Raw genomic sequence first — 17,538 nt, 5'->3', positions numbered from 1 at the left:
TTTTGAATGAGTTTCTTCAACAAACATCTCATTACAGCTCAAAAATCCGTAAAGGTATTTCTCTATTATTTAAAGATTTCATTTTGAAAACATTAACGGTACCTTGTAAAGTATGCTCCTTAGTTCAAAAATCTTCAACAGTGTCCTTATTATCTGCCATTTGGAATCAAGAAGGGAATAATAAAGTAAGGTTGAGAAACCAACGGTGGTAATGTACAACATAAGTTTCAATTGAGTTTTCTTTTCAGCAGCCAAAGAAAGGGTAAAACAAATTTAATGCATGTGATTAACACCTGTATATGCCTAATTTTGGTGGTTAAGATTTTCTCTGCATTTGGGAGTCAATTTTTGCAATGTTTGGATATAGACCACAGACATAAATCTATGATTGCAACCTCTTTTTTTTATTTTATCATAAAGTCACATAGATCGTTGATTATATTATTCTGCACATTCATTTTGTATTTACTGTGTTTAATTTGAATAAGTTATTTTCTTTCCAATACTTATGTCTTTAGGAAGTATATCTGCCACATTTTTATTCTATTGTATCTACTTTTGATTCTAACATTCTAAGTTTTATCTCTTTCTGTAGACTCATTGTTGGGAATTAAGGATTCATTCCTTAAGCATCCAGAAGAGTTGAGGTCGCATAAGTACGCTGTTATTGAAAAACTGCGTGAACGCATTGGTGATGATGATAGACTAGTTCGAGAAACGCTGTATCAACTTTTCAAGTCAGTGATTTTCCCTGGATTTAAGGAGGTAATTTTATGGTTTTCTAGTTTTATGAATGTTTATAAGAAGTAGGTACTAATGTGTTCTACATAAAATATATAAATGTGAAAGAAAGGCAGTTATATTTGATTGTTCCCAACTGAGAAACTTTTGGGTGGTTAGTTATGCTATTTCCTCTTAGTCGTTTCAAAATATATTCATCAACTCATTGTAAGTTTCATCCAATCATTGCCATGTACAACATGTGGCTAAAATTCTACATGGTGGAGCAATAGGTATCTTGTATAATCAAAGCCAGTTCTTCGCTCGGGTGACTTTCTTTCTTATGAGGCCTATTCTTTTGTCTTTCTTTTCTTTTTCTGATTATTATGAATCTTCATACTGTAAACACCAACTTAATAGTTCAAAACATATACATCTCCTTTTGTTGCACATATGGATTGTCTTTTTTTATTTATCATCATCATTTTATCGTTAGAATTGTTGGATTTAACTGACACTTTTTGTTCCTTTTTTTTTCTTGTCCAGGATAATCAAGAGCTTTTTGTTTCCTTGATGATGGCCTATATATTTAATTCAATGACACATTTAGCAATTGATGTTCGACTGATGGCTTTTAAATTTTTGGAGCTTGGTGTTGAGGTTTCGATTAATTGGATGCATTACAAACTGAACAAAAACCAATAAAACCCAACAATAAAAGCATGAACAAGAACATTCATCTCTCTTTTCTGGTTCTCTGGAATCCCAAAATCTTCGCTCATATCATAATAAGACGGTTCTAGGTTCACCATCTTAAAACCGTCACTAAACCTCAGTTTTCTTATTCATCCAGTCATCCCTCCATCCAATCCCAATCGCTTGCTTCTCTCATTGTCCCAAACTCACTCTCACTCTCACCTTTGCGGCCTCCATCCCTCTTCAATTCTCAAAACCATACTAAACTCATCCGCTGTCCGATCTCGCGAGTATGCAAATACAATACTAAACCAAACTTACTTGATATATGAAATATAAAACTTACGCTAACAAATTTGTACGTCGGATCATATCTTATTCTCTTCCTCATTATTACATGAATGTGGTAGGGGGTTTTAGGTCGAACCATCAACGCCATAAATTTCAACGTTGCATGTTCCTTGAGCATTCTAGGCTTGTCTGCTCTGAATACACAAGCAAGCATAACAAGATCGAGATGAAAATTTGTTAAGAAATCACATTGAATATATATATATATATATATAGGTTTGGAAACTGGGCATGGAATCGATTGGAGTGGGTATTTTGACCTCTTTTTTCTTTCACCTTATTGTTGTGTACGAGGCCATTCGTTTTGAAAAAGTTACCAAAAGTGGGATTCAAATGTTTTGTGACCAAAATGGAATTTAAATATTTAGCAACAAAAATGTAACACTAATCAAAATTTAATAATAAAATTTGTCCAAGATTTACTTGTTCTCCAAGAATTTTCTAATGGAGTTGGGAGCTATTCACACTGTGTGTGGGGCCTACATACACAGGGACGGTGTAGATTTAAAAACCCATAACCTAAATTAAATTCATAACTGGAGTGGAGCGCAAGAGCTTCTTCTTTTTCTTGTGTTTACGGTGTTGTTCTCTGTAGCAATATCAGAGCTTCACTTCAAGGTTAGAAATAGGGCTGGGCATTTTAGCCCGAAAACCCGCAAACCCTAACCGGCCCGTCAAAGCCCGACCTGAACGGGCCGGGCCCAATTTTTTTTTAACCAAACGGTTCGGGCCCGGGCCTTGACTTTCAAACAAACGGTTCGGGCGGGGCCTTGTCTTTAAAAACTGTCAAAGCCCGTTGAGCCCGCCATAGATTAAAGGGAACATATGTTCATGTATTATTGGTCCTTATATTAGGCTCAAAATGCTTATCATAGGATCATACACACAGGATTCTAATCTTCACTCAAATACCTAAATCTAATCTTCAGCCTTCATTTCTTTATTTTCTTCTTGGATTAAATTAAGTTTATCCTCCTGAGGTTTTGGAGTAATTTCATGTTAGTCTCTGTCCTTTCAATTTACTCATTTTATCTCCCAAGGTTTCCAATTTCAATCATCCGTGTCCAATTTCAACTATTCCGTCCAATTTGGACCGTTAAGTCTGACTTTTGAGGGCTAAAATGGTCATTTCAGAACAAAAAAATAATTTTTTTTCCTTTATTTATTTTTTTCATTAAATTTTTTTTTTTCAAAAATTTTATTTTATTTTATTATTTTTTCTGTTTTTTTCATTTAATTTTTTTTCTATATTTTTTTATTTATATAAATAATAAATTTTGTCTTCAACCTATACACAATAAGTTATAATAGGTTTATAAAAATAAAAATATACTCTAGGTGGTTGAAAGCCGCTCGATGATATATGATATTTATGATATATATCCGATAAAGAGAAGAATTTTAGGATATATCCCCAATAAAGTGAAGAAATGTCTGTGTAAAAAATAATTTACAGATAAAGTGTAAAATAGTGAAGAAATAAATTCTTTTCATTAAATTTTTTTTTCTATCTTTTTTTTTCATTTAATTTTTTTATCTTTTTTTTTTATATATATAAATTTTATTTTCAACCTATACACCACAAGTTATAATAGGTTTATAAAAACAAAAATATACTCTAGGTGGTTGAAAGCCGCTCGATGATCTACGATATTTATGATATATCTCCGATAAAAGGAAGAATTTTAGGATATATTCCCAATAAAGGTAAGAAATGTTTGTGTAAAAAATAAAAAAATAAAAAAATAAAAAACAGAAAAAATATATATAAAAAAAAAAACAGAGAAAAAAATATAAAATAAAAAACGAAAAAAAATAAAAAATTTCCTTTTTTTTTGTCTTGAAATGACCATTTTAGCCCTAAAAAGTGAGACTTAACGTCTAAATTGGACGGAATGGACACGGCTGATTGAAATTGGAAAGCTTGGGGGGTAAACTGATTAAATTGAAAGGACATGGACTAACATGAAATTACCTCCAAACCTAGGAGGATAAACTGAATTTAATCATTTCTTCTTTCTACACAAAATGACCTAAGAGGAATGCTAGCTACCTTCCCCTTCTACCTTTCCCTTTCAACCTTCCCTACTCAACCAATGACACGTGGATTCCACAACCACTTTAAACTCAATATTTATTACATTGAATAACTAATTCTATTTTTTCCATGTCTACCCTTTACAATCTTTTTACATATATTTTATAACTTTTCGCTGGGTTTTTTGTTTCCTTTTCTGAGTTTATAAAACATGAATCGATAATTTTTGTTTTTCCAAAGAATCCTAGTACCAACTCACAATAAAATTTCCATAAAAAAAAAAATTAAACTCCCAAATTGCGCCCCAAACTGTTTTGTTCTCTCCCTCTCTCTTAATTTTCTATAGTTTCCTATCAATTTCGTTTTTAGTTCTCCATTTCATAATAAGAGTTTTTAATTTGTCCTTTGTTGAAATATTTATCTGGTTTGATTTTGCACTTTTGCTTGATCCTTCTATTCTTCTCAGAGTTTAGTTTAGTTATTTTTTCTTTTCAATTTTTTAAAAACAATTCGTTGTCGATTTTGTTCATATTTTATATTCAGCCCATAGTTTGCAAAAGATATCTCCCCCACCAAATAAATGAAATTGAACGAAGATTAAAAAATGGGAATGGATTTCAGAGTGGATGCTAGAGAAATGGAAAGAGATAAAGAAAGATTTGATTGGACGAAGATTAAAAAAGGGGAATGAATTTCAGAATGGATGCTAGAGAAATAGAAAGAAATAAAGAAAGATTTGAGAGAAAGGGAAGATAGGTGTGAGGAAGTTTGACCTAGATGAACTCAGAAAGAAAAAACCACAACCCAGATTCTCAAAATAACAATTAAAAAATACCAAATTAATTAAAAAAAAAGAAATGAAAAAGAAATTAAACATCCTACAAAGTCAAAGTAAAATATAGAAAGAAAAAAAATATGAGACATTTATTAGAAGGGCAAACAAGAAAAAACTAGAATTAGTTATTTAATGTAATAAATATTAAGTTATTTAAAGTGGTCGTGGAATCCTCACTTTTATGGATCCTCCTGTCCACGCTACCCAAGCTTTTTTTGATGATCTTGCTACTGTAACTAGAACTAGGAGAACTGTTTCTTCTTAGCCTTTTCTGTTTTCGTTTGGGCCTTTTAGGTCCCGCTTGTAACCCAAAAAAAAAAGACTCTAAAGAGAGGCCGCCTCCTTCTCCAGTTCTCTCTCTCTCTCTCATATCACCCATCACGAATAGCAGCCTGACCTGGACAGCCTAGCCGCGCCGCCTGGGTCTCCTCCATCTCCTCCTTCTTTCTCGGTTTCTCCCTCTCGGGCTCTCCAATTCTCCTTTTTTTCTCCGCCGAACGACCTCCGCAAAATCCGACAGCTTCGATCTCCAAGCTCGTCGATCCGGCTCAGAGGCTTCTTACCTACATCGCCGACCACTCTGAGGCTACTCTTGTTAAGGTTTGTATTTTCTGCCCTCCTTGGAACGGCTTTGATTGCTCTTTCTTTTCTGCCCTCCTTATTTATACTGATGTATTGTACATTTGTCAGGGTAAGGCAGATGATCAACTAAATTGGAGATTGATTCAAAATGAGAAGCTCGTGAGGTTGAGGGAAAAGCTCCGGCGTAGTAAAGAACAACTTGTGCAAGGTTCTAGTTTGATATTAGTCATTTTCTATTTTTCTTCTCTTTTTATGGATTTGTTATATTGATTGAGTGAGAGTTACAGGGAAGGCTAAGACTGAGAAGACATCCTAGGATATAAAAGTCTAGTATGGGGTGCTTGAATCGGCCCTCTCTATGGTGCAACACAGTAAACTTGTATTTCATTCCATTATTCAATCTTTGAGATATAGGCTGACTTATAACTTTTTGTATTTGCAGCTAGAAAAAAATCGTGCTGAACAACTGGAGAATTGTATGTCTTGTTCTTGACTTCTTGTATTTGAATTTGGACTTTGTGTCGACTTGCATGTCAAATTGCAGCTTGAACTTTGGATATGGATAATTGGACAGTGTTTTGAACTTAAGATGTTGAAATGAATGAAATCTGGATTATATATATGGGCAGATAGCAAAGTATAAAGCTAGTATTTAGGCCCGAAAGAAAACGGGCCGGTCCCTGTTGGTGCCAAAACGGGCTTCAGGCCCGAACCGTAAAAAACTGGCCGTCCGGGTCGAGTGAAATTTTAGTTGGACCCGGCCCGTGCCCAGCCCTAGTTAGAACTTTTTACAGTTTGATAATTTTTTTTTCAGATTGTTTTTTTTTAATATTTTTTTTTCTTCTGTTTCGCTATTTCATACTATTAATGTTTGGGTGTTTGGCTATCTTCTCTTATGTATATATGAATTTGTGTCTATTCTTTTCTGGAATGTTGGGTTGTTTCGAGGGGTTTGATTAGTTATTAGTAATTGATACTTTGATTATAGAGGTTTGGCTAATTTTTTGTGTTGTTGTTGTTGTGTGAGGTGTAGAGATATAAATGGCAGGCTCTAAAAATGCGTCAAAGAAGAAGCAAAAGCGCGGTATCGACTTCAAGGTAATGAGCTATTTGTGAATGAGTTTACTATGCACTGCAAACTCAACATTTGAATCCTGTGTTTTTTCTATTTGTTATGTGTTTTATTTTGTTGTTTGCAGAAAATAAAGCGAAAGATTGGCAGAAAATTGCCACCGGCACAGAATGCTACAAATACTGAAATTAAATCTAAAGGTATTGACTTTATCCGTTTTTGGATTATATATATAAAGCTATTGTTTGTTGTAAATGTTCTATTACTACATCAAAGGGAACATTCTATCGTCTTTTTAACATACATATTATTAATCATGGTGGAAGTGGCTGAAATTTTGGCCGTTGTTTTCTCTACTTGAAAGTTAGATAGATGTTATCCGCCAGAATCAATGTTGCTCCTGAATTTTTAGTTCAAGTTCTTGTGGTGAACCAGCATCTGGAATTAAGTACTAAATATGAGTGATTTATGATCAGCAATTGTTCTCCCCGAGCAGAGTGTGGCATCAGAGAAGGCAGGATTAGCAGTGAACAAGAAAGGCTTGACTTTGAAAGAGCTTCTTCAACAAACATCTCATTACAGCTCAAAAGTCCGTAAAGGTATTTCTCTATTATTTAAAGATTTCATTTTGAAAACATTAACGGTACCTTGTAAAGTATGCTCCTTAGTTCAAAAAGCTTCAACAGTGTCCTTATTATCTGTCATTTGGAATCAAGAAGGGAATAATAAAGTAAGGTTGAGAAACCAACAGTGGTAATGTACACCATAAGTTTCAATTGAGTTTTCTTTTCAGCAGCCAAAGAAAGGGTAAAACAAATTTTATGCATATGGATTAACACCTGTATATGCGTAATTTTGGTGGTTAAGATTTTCTCTACATTTGGGAGTCAATTTTTGCAATGTTTGGATATAGACCACAGACATAAATCTATGATTGCAACCTCTTTTTTTTTTTAATCATAAAGTCACCTAGATCGTTGATTATATTATTCTGCACATTCATTTTGTATTTACTGTGTTCAATTTGAATAAGTTATTTTCTTTCCAATACTTGTGTCTTTAGGAAGTATATCTGCCACATTTTTCTTCTATTGTATCTACTTTTGATTCTAACATTCTAAGTTTTATCTCTTTCTGTAGACTCATTGTTGGGAATTAAGGATTTATTCCTTAAGCATCCAGAAGAGTTGAGGTCGCATAAGTACACTGTTATTGAAAAACTGCGTGAACGCATTGGTGATGATGATAGACTAGTTCGAGAAACGTTGTATCAACTTTTCAAGTCAGTGATTTTCCCTGGATTTAAGGAGGTAATTTTATGGTTTTCTAGTTTTTATGAATGTTTATAAGAAGTAGGTACCAATGTGTTCTACATAAAATATATAAATGTGAAAGAAAGGCAGTTATATTTGATTCTTCCCAACTGAAAAACTTTTGGGTGGTTAGTTATGCTATTTCCTCTTAGTCGTTTCAAAATATATTCATCAACTCATTGTAAGTTTCATCCAATCATTGCCATGTACAACATGTGGCTAAAATTCTACATGGTGGAGCAATAGGTATCTTGTATAATCAAAGCCAGTTCTTAGCTCGGGTGACTTTCTTTCTTATGAGGCTTATTCTTTTGTCTTTCTTTTCTTTTTCTGATTATTATGAATCTTCATACTGTAAACAACAACTTAATAGTTCAAAACATATACAGCTCCTTTTGTTGCACATATGGATTGTCTTTTTTTATTTATCATCATCATTTTATCGTTAGAATTGTTGGATTTAACTGACACTTTTTGTTCCTTTTTTCTTCTTGTTCAGGATAATCAAGAGCTTTTTGTTTCCTTGATGATGGCATATATATTTAATTCAATGACACATTTAGCAATTGATGTTCGACTGATGGCTTTCAAATTTTTGGAGCTTGTTATCCAGTACTATCCACCTTCCTTTCTCTTGTATGCTGAAAAGGTATCTAAGATTCTACTGTGAAATGTTTTGTGTCATTCTTTTATTAAGATTTTTGCTGGATGTGTTATTTGGAAGTATGCAATTTGAGGATTACTGTTCATGTTTTGGTTATTGACCGTAAATTGTTATATGTTTTCTTGCTCTCATGCTTATATATTTTTTTTCGTGGGATGGAATTTTGGTATATTCTCACCTGTGACAACATTTTTGTTTAGATCATCATGTTTTGAAATAGCACACCATTTCCTGCTAAATATTAATAGAAATAAACGGTGTAACTTTTGGGGCTACGATACTATATGTAAGGTGTTGCAGAATGAAGCCTTATTGTAAAACTATTCAGTTTTTTCAAGGCTCCAGTGGTATGACGTCTGTTTCTAATTCCCAGCCGTTTCTCCTTGGGTTTCATTTGTTTTCGTTTTGCTCCATAAGAGTAGGTTACTGGATTTTGGTAATAGATGTAGGTGTTTAGGTCGTTATTCGAGGTAGAAATGGTGTCGAACTTATTGAAACAAATACTTTTTTGGCATTCCTCATACTCAAAAGGATCGAGTCTTTATCTTCATATGGTATCTTTATCTTTTACTTCAATGTTTCTTTCTTTATTTTCCCCCTGTTTTTAGTCGCTACATGCTGTAACTCTTATGATGGCTGCTAATCCATCTACAGTTTAGATGAACTCAAATGACTATTACAGTGTCACAACTCTCTTGTGTGTTTAGGGATAACTATTGAAACTTTTTGGCTGTTTGCTTGCTTATTGACAGATTCTTCAAAACTTTGAGGATATTTTGCGAAAGAACCAGTTTTATTTAGAGGACAAGAGCAAGCTGAAGAATGCTCTTTCTGGGTTGGAGCAATGCTTGTTACTGCTTCCATGTAACAAGAAAGAAGTTGGCTCATGTGAACAGGTACTTTTTGTTCTCTCAAATTTTGAATACTACCTTCTTTGGTCAATGAATACTGCACGTTTTCTTTTATGTTTTGGTAAACTGTGTGCATCTTGCACCGCTTGTTGTCTTGTATGGTGGCATTTCTTCATTCCATGTTACTTTTGAAACTTCTGCTGCCATGCTTTGTTGTTATTAGTGAAACTTCTGAGTCACCATTGCTGATCATCATCCTACAAAATTTTCACCAATGAATTCTATATCTATTGATGCTTTACTCTCTCTTACTTTAAATCATGGCTTCCTGTTATGAGAAGTGGGGAAGCTTTATGCTTGTAACAAAAATTTCACCAATTGATCCCTTGTGCTTAACCCAAGAGGTGAGGGAGGGTGAGGGATAGGTTAAGGGTTGGACCTGAGGCCCTTCCAATATAACTAGTTTTAAAAGTTATACATTTGACTCTCATGATCGCGAAAATTTACATAGCACCTAAAACATGCTCCTAAATTGTTTGAGTCTTAATATGTGCTACTTTTGAATGCATTTGGTTTGCAACTAAGGCGAACCTGTAAAGAAAAGGGTCTATTGTGATAGAAACTTTTTATTGTAAAGTTAATACTTAATTGACCGAAAAAAAAATTAATACTGAAAATTGAAGGGCTGGTAGGTATGCATCCAATTTTTCAGGTAAATCATTATCTAATCATTTATTTTAAAAGGTGTTGATCATGGTCCAGACATGATACCATGAGAAATAAGATTGTTCAAACATGTCAAAAAAATTTCTTATGTCCATATGCAAATACAAAAAACAGGTGAAAGTTTTGAAATTGTCTTTTATACTCATTATGTTTATGTCATGCTTTATATTATGCTGATTTCAGATCAGACTTCTAAAGCTGGATGAACAATTTGCATTGGGAAAGGGTCTTTGAATTGTGCTTAATGAATTGAGCTTACAACTGTTTCCTTTGTCATGCAAACGGCTTTCTAGTACAGTAATACTTGGCTTTTTACTTGATAGAATGATGCTAGACAAGGGATGCTGCATGCTTTTGACCCTGATGTGCCTGCAGAATCTGCTGGTATGTCAAATACTTGTGCCTTGTATCTATATAGTGTTATTGATAATGTTGTGCTGATGATTCCCTTCGTCTAGTGTATAGATCAATATGCACTTAGTAGCTGAAATGCTTGATCTTTCAGATGAAGTACTTTATATATATGATATTAGTAGTCTCATAGTCTGCGACTCTGATTTCCTTAGTTTCTGATGCCTTGCATTTGGTACTGTTTCTTACAAGATGAGAAATCACATTTCACTGTGATATTATTATCTATAGTTTGTTCCTTAGTCCTTACATTCTGTTAGTAAGTTCAATTTGTGGGACAAGGCATTCAACTTCTGAGCTCCATTTTATTTCATATGTGTTCTGTTTACCTTCTATTGGCCTATCATCCTCTCTCTTTCTTTCTGTAGGGTTTTCTCTCCTCATCCCAAAACTAAAAGACCTTGTGCCAGTTCTAGTCAATTGTTTCCAAGATTTTATTCCTGCAGTACAGATTGGTGCACATCTTGATGCGCAATCATTTGATTGTATGGTGTCTATACTTCACAGTATAAATCATGCAGTCCGGTTCTTTGTTTATATGATTGATGAGGGTACGTCAGAATCACGACCTTCTCATGGGGAGCTTGATGTGGCTATGTTGGGTGGAACTATCTCCATGACGCTGATGAAGAAGTTACTTGTTCTGTTTCCCCTGAACATGAGAAATCAACTTTCTGAGAAGGTAAAACAAGAAGTACTTCTTAGATCTCATCGTTTAACTTGCCTACTTTTTGCAAGAGTCTCTTGGTTGGTTCTGTGTCACTTTCTTTTGAATCTGTTGTATAATAAGTGATGGCCTTCCTGTTTTTAGTGGTATTAAAAATCTATAATATCCTCAATATTTCTGTGCTGAGCTACAATGATTTTCTGAATTGTTTGCTATCTAATTTTCTCAAAATTGATATGTTGAGATATATTTAACAATACAGCTGTATATTCTCACCCTCAGTGTTTCCATTAACATCAACCTTTAATATTTCATATTGTAAAAGTTGGGACAACTATATTACTAGTGGTATAGCATATTCTCTGTTTGACATGTGTACGTTTTAATTCATCTGTGTTATTTCTTGTATCTCTTGCAATTTCTATGTTGTATTTTTGATTCCTACTATTCAGTTCATTTGTATCAAAAGTTCAAAACATGTTGAGGTTTTAGTTGAAGGTTGTAGCATGTTTCCAGAAGTCTTGTATTATGCCATGGGAGTATTATATTTGGCCAACACCTTGGCAACTCTCATTTTGTTGAGAGCTGTTTACAGGAAGAATTTTATAGGATTTGTGCTGTAATATTCTTCTGTAGCTCTTCTCCCTCTTTGTGAGGAATCTCTATTTCTCTTTACTAGATATTTATTGATTGTTCTTTCTCTGTTGCAACTTTAATCAGTTCTTTTCTGTTTCTCATTGGCAGGATGATGTTAAATATTTTGTCCTGGACAGTGTGATGACAGAAATATTTCTGCACTTAAGCAAATGGATCTGCCCTCCCGGTGTTCTGTTGGAGAAATTTTTAGAATTTCTAAAGAATGCGCTGCTTGGAAAGGTTTGATCTTGCTCTGTAAAATTTGATATTAATTACAAAATTGCATGCTCTTGGAAAGTTAGGTCTGTTCATTGTACTGGAACAATTTCTTGAAGATACTGATTAATGTGCAATAATCAGATACATCTGTAGTTTAAATTACTAGCATTTTACTCTTCTTCAATCTTTACAGTAATGTGAAAGAGGGAACCCTATGGTGATACATGTAGCAATATTCATTGTGTTGTACAAGTCACAATTTGCTTGTTTTGTTGTTTCAGTACAATGAGCTCGTGCATCAGCAATGAAATCTTTTCTAATGACAATGTGACAAATTGATCTCATTTTATTAGCCACAATTATCTGTACTTGTGCAATGTATATGAATAGTGTCAAATGGAGCCCTTTAGACCTAAGGACATCTCTCTCCCTTTAAGTACAAGGATGTGTGGGTCAGGTTTGTGCATACAAATAATGGTTTGGTGCTTGTCTAATTTGCCTGACAAAAGCCAACTAAATATGCATGCTGTGTTTGATATAGTAACGCAATTGATAAATAGTTATTTTCAAGATCCAAGTTTCGACGTAAAATTATTGTTCTACAATTGCTTCAATAGTTTTATTTATAAAAGATGCATATAGTGTAATTAGTATATCTGGTAGGCAGTAAGGTAAAATGATTACACTGTTTTTGTATTGAGTTATTCTATTGTTATTATTCTAAATGGCTTTTAAATAATTGGGAATTTGTTTGCAGATTTGTAGTGATAGACGCTCTGGTAAAGCAATCCAGGAGAAGCATTTAATTTCACTTCTTCCTTTTGTACCGAAACTTGTTTCGCAAGTGGCAAATGACTGGAAGTCTCGTCTTCTTCAGGTGACCCGTCTCATTAGACTATATTATGTTAAACGGATTCCTTTTCTTCACAATTTTTTTTACTTTGATTGTGTTCTTATTTTAGTTTTTGGTCTCAGACAATTAGAGTTTCCTAAGTTGCACATACGATGGTGAAAATTTGAAGTGATGTTAATGAATCATCCTTGGTTGCAGGCTTTTACTAAGGCATTCAAGGATTGCAATCCTGTGTCATCTTTAAAATTAGCTTGTCTTTCCACAATGGAGGAGATGGTTGTTCCTGTAAGCCATACCCTTTCCTTGAATTTCTGCAAGCTTTCTTTTAGTATATCAGATAGAATTTCTAATGCACCAGAAGAAATAAATCAGTCTTTTCCTTCTTCTTTTTCTCTCTCCCTCATTTCTACTTTAAAATTGATTTTGATATTTATTTTTCTTACGAACCGTAGAGACAAGGCATGCTGTACCTGGATCCAAGGGATCCCGAGATATTATACTTTCAGATTGCCTGGATAAGAGAGCTTCCCATGTTGCTAATCCTGCTGGGTGATAAGAACACGTCCCACTCCCAGGTGAGTATTTAACCTTGTGAAAGAATTACCAGTGAAGCAGTTAGGAACAAATAATTGATTTTTGACAATGTTAAATGCCTGATCTTCAAAAAAAAAAAAAAAAAGTCCTGCTCTGAATCAAATGCTTTTGCAGGTTGTGTTACACCTTTTACTTCGCCTGGGACAGCGTGCTTTCATGAACTATTCCTTTGCATTGGAATATGACAACATGCAATTCTCACTGCAAGAATTTTTCTGCATATATCAAGATGATGGTAAATAAACCATTCAATTGATATTAATCATCCATTCGCTGACAATTAGGCCTCTTATGGGTACTCTGTTTCATTCTTGTAGGAAATATAATATATGGTCCTTTTGTAAGGCTGCCCAGAGAATCTCAGGAACTCTCTCTTTGTTGCCTTCGTTATATCTCTAATTTGGATTTGCATATGTTGAGGTCAATAGCTTATTGTTGCCTATGTAAGTTTTTCATCTGCCTCAGTTTGATTCTGGATGGTTTATCAGCTTAGGCTTTGTTATGCTGTAATCAGCTTTTATTTAATGTTGCTTAAAGCTCTTTGGTATTTTCATGCATGGTGCAAATAATTTTGTCCACTTAATATGCAAATTATTCTTTTGCCTCATTAACTTATGGAGGAACCTTTGATATTAATGGATTGACACCCAATTCTCTCAAAAACTTATGGAGGAACCTTGTGTTTCTAATTTGGATACACTTGGGTAGTACTGGTAGTAGTACCAAATACATTCCTCAGTGCATGGGATTTTTATTGGGTGATAGAGCTATCTTTTGCAGCAAGAATCAGGAAAAGCCCTATCTACTTTAATTTCTGAATTTGAAAGATGACGTTCTTTTTGAAAATCTAATGTGAAAGTAAAACATCATTTCAAAAATCTTTCTTCATCACTTTTCTGGACCTTTCATGGCAGAATGAAGGTATTTCCTTTCAACTGGAAAAAGTGATGTGTCTTTCAAGTCTTGATGTTACTATCAGTATATTATGTATGGTATTTGGTGAAAGTATAGTGTGTGTAAGATACGATTACGCATTTAAAGGGTAATTGTCTTATATGCTAAAACTATGGAGGAATTATATGTGTTCTCTTTTATGTTTTCCGGCAGATATGAACACTGTTGAAGTACAGAGAGGTACTGGCAATTTTGGAATACTTTTTTGTAATACTTTCTTTCTTACCTATCCATATCAGGTCCAGAATTGGAACAGTGTGTAATAATTCGAGTCATAGAGATCCTGCATTCAGCTTATAAATCTGGACATATTCAAATTGCGGATCACATTAGTTTCTTCATCACCTTGCTCTCCCGCTTCAAAGTTTTGCCAGGTATCTCTAATATAAGTTCTTCTTTTGCCTATTTATGTTATGCATATGATTAGCATACACCAGTCTATTTTTACAGCTTTCATCTCAACTATTTTCAATTATCTATTAGCAATATGCTTATTTGTCTATTTACCAGTTACATTGTATATGTAAGACATTGTTAACCATTTAGAGCACTGCTTCAGAACAAGTATGTCTTGCTCAAAGATTTGGAGAAGGAATTTTGAACTTATGTGTATGGTTTTGAACTGTGTTCTTCTGATTGTCAAAATATCTGATGCCTTAATGTTAATTACTGTGCAACATACATGCCTGATGTATGGAAAAACTAGTTGGTTTCTAAACCTATATGGGTTTTATCTTTGCAGAAAATGTTAATGCTGTTATGGAGAGAGATGTGAATATCTCAAATCGGGGGACTTTTAAATCAATCACTGGCATTGTTTGCTCGTGTCTGTCACAGATGGGCGATAGTTCTCTTGTTTTTAAAATACTAGAAAAAATGGTACTGGATCAAATGGTGAGTTGATGTACATCAATCACTGGCATTGTTTGCTCGTGTCTGTCACTAATTTGTACATCAATGTCCTTTTAATTTGTTTTTCCTCATTTGTTGACTCTGGTTGGCAGTTTGTTCAAAAGTTATGCTTTTCTTGTTGACTCTGGTTTGTATTTTTGCTTCAGTTGCAAAACCTTCCGCTAGACAATATCTGTGCTATGCTTAGGATGCTTATTGCACTGGACTCTGAAGAGACAATAATTTCTGAACAAGCTTTTGTAAGCTTAGTCAAAATCGTTCCGCGATATCTTATTGACATTGTGCATGTAAGTTTCTTTTTTTGTTAAGTGTACACTCCCCTCCCCCGTAAGGGAAGAAACAAAACTTGCTTATTTGTATTAATACTTGGTTTTGTGGCATGTGTCACTTAAAGGGTTGCAAAATCTCTTATTATTTGCTTTCTCATTAAACGCTCCTTTATCTACATGACACTGTTCCATGAAAGGAAGTAACAAGCATGCACATAGATGACTCTTTACTTTAAAAAGAAATATGTTAATGGTATCTTTCATTTTTTCCCTTTGATCAAGTTTATGTCAGATTAAGCTAGCGTTATAGTTGTTGTTTAGTTTCATATCCATATCATTTATTTCTTTATTTTGATAAGAAACAAGATGCTGTTAATAAAATGGAATTGTGCAACATAGAACCAGATGTCCACTTAAGGGAGAAAAATTGTCCTAACTACCTAGAAAACAGAATCAAGGATTTATGTTGTACTTGATTCTAAAAAGATATCAAGACAAACCGTTTAGGAACCACAGCAATGTAATCTGAAAAGACAGCAGGATATGAACTCTCACTAAACTAGGACAACACTGATACCCAAAGAGGAGCTGAGAAGAACCCAAAAGATGACAGGCACAATTGTTATTAAATAGTTGTCAATTTGATGATGTATTTGTTGCAGCATGTGGTGCTGACTTATTTCTATATGTTTTTTAATGTAACGTGCTACATGTTGTGCCATCATGCATACTTCTCCTTTCTATATAATGTTAGGTCCTTTGGCTTGATTTTCTTAGGTCCTCTGGCTTGTTGAGGTCATAATACTTTCAGTTTTTTGCCTTCTGATGCAGTGCATTGCTGAAGATGATGGGAAGGCCTCTGGTTCCCTTTCCTCGAGTGCATGCTGTTATTATCTTGTTCCTTGCTTTTTCTTATTTGTTAAAAGTCACAGACTTCTGGGTCTTGTGTTGAAGACGTTGGGGTCATGGATAAATGAAAGTTTGTCAATTTTACCTTGCGATCATACCCACTATGAAACAGACATTTCAAGCAGGGTAGAAACAATCGTTTCAGTTCTTCTCTTGTTGCCTAAGGATGACAAAATTTGGCAAGTTATGTCTTCATTCAAGGCAGAGATTGACTGTATTTTGCAAAGCATCATCTCTATACAGGTATTTGAGTTTCCACCCTTGACATAGCTTATATGTTCGAATAGTCTTGACAATTTCTTTTTGGCACATCTGAAAGCGGATCCTCAAATATCAAAATTTCCAAATATTATATAGAATGGAAATAAGGAGCCCTTCTAATGAGGACCACTATACTGAGGACTAGTTGAGGATGTGATGTGATGTGCTCATACTTATGTACATGTTGCACATGATGAAGGGATTCAATCCCTAATTGTTGTGTTTCTATCATGTTGAGATCTTTAATATCTGTTTGTGCAGTCCTCAGAGGAAATCAGCATGACCCTTCAAGAAAAGCACAAATTGAAATGTGCGCATGATAGACTAGAGAACGCCACAAGTGCATTGCATGCTGAGATGCAGTCAGTCTAGAAGGATGTCCCTACCCCCAAGTACCTGACTGTGAGTCTTCTATTTCATCACCATCTTCAATTTTCTCACGCTTGTTGAAATTCATTTTGTTATTTAATTAGTTCATTTTGGAATTTAATGATTAGGAAATTGGAAGAGAACAGATGGTAAATATCCTCCTGAGAGTAGTTGGGAAGTGGCTATGGTCGTTTCAATCTGCGTCAATGATTCAGCTTAGCTACTTACTTGAAGCCACGGAACGGGTGCATGTCTCCGGGATGCACTTGTCTTCCTCACTAGTGGAAGAACAGCATACACACCTAGCAAAGTTTTGGGGTTGAGAGTATGAGGCTAAATCAGAGCCTCAAATCTCATTGTGCAGTTATGGTGGGTGTCAAATTTTGTCGTAGAACAGCTTGAAACAGACTTATAGTTGTCAAATTTTGTCGTAATATACCTCTCTAAAGACTCCTTGGGAGCTTTTGGTCGGAACATTTTGTATCAGTTTTGTTTTAATTAGCTCCAAAGATAACAAATAACAAAATCAATGTATCAGAAATACCAATCTGTCAGTAGATATCAGCTTACCGACTAGTATTTGGGTCTAGTAGTAATGCATTCCTCTTCAACAATGTTGGTGGAGGTCCCAAGCTT

The 17,538-nt window shown here is 34.4% G+C and overlaps 1 protein-coding gene across 6 annotated transcripts; it reads left to right on the top strand.

The window, feature by feature from the left end:
• The first annotated feature begins 4,938 nt into the window (after nt 1–4,938).
• Nucleotides 4,939–17,445, top strand: LOC112194473. 6 transcript variants are annotated; one of them, XM_024334724.2, is made up of 24 exons: nt 4,940–5,240; nt 5,331–5,430; nt 5,510–5,583; nt 5,665–5,698; nt 6,256–6,320; nt 6,422–6,494; nt 6,791–6,893; nt 7,435–7,604; nt 8,107–8,256; nt 9,024–9,167; nt 10,172–10,232; nt 10,628–10,941; nt 11,671–11,802; nt 12,539–12,658; nt 12,833–12,919; nt 13,087–13,209; nt 13,343–13,463; nt 13,546–13,671; nt 14,422–14,556; nt 14,925–15,076; nt 15,241–15,381; nt 16,195–16,515; nt 16,795–16,935; nt 17,031–17,445. In XM_024334724.2, exons 6-23 carry the CDS (start codon nt 6,465–6,467, stop codon nt 16,903–16,905), a joined length of 2,541 nt encoding a protein of 846 aa, XP_024190492.1. In that variant the 5' UTR covers nt 4,940–5,240; nt 5,331–5,430; nt 5,510–5,583; nt 5,665–5,698; nt 6,256–6,320; nt 6,422–6,464; the 3' UTR covers nt 16,906–16,935; nt 17,031–17,445. The 6 variants fall into 6 exon arrangements, with proteins under 6 accessions (XP_040372906.1, XP_024190492.1, XP_024190498.1 ...); XM_024334711.2 differs by having other exon boundaries at nt 4,941–5,240; nt 6,771–6,893; XM_024334715.2 differs by lacking the exon at nt 5,510–5,583 and having other exon boundaries at nt 4,941–5,240; nt 6,771–6,893.
• The last annotated feature ends 93 nt before the right edge of the window (nt 17,446–17,538 follow it).

Source organism: Rosa chinensis, chromosome 1, assembly GCF_002994745.2.
Source record: "Rosa chinensis cultivar Old Blush chromosome 1, RchiOBHm-V2, whole genome shotgun sequence".
In the NCBI taxonomy this organism is placed as follows: Eukaryota; Viridiplantae; Streptophyta; class Magnoliopsida; order Rosales; family Rosaceae; genus Rosa; species Rosa chinensis.
The sequence above is the reverse complement of the archived record's forward strand: the minus strand, read 5'-3'. Positions and strand labels throughout refer to the sequence as shown.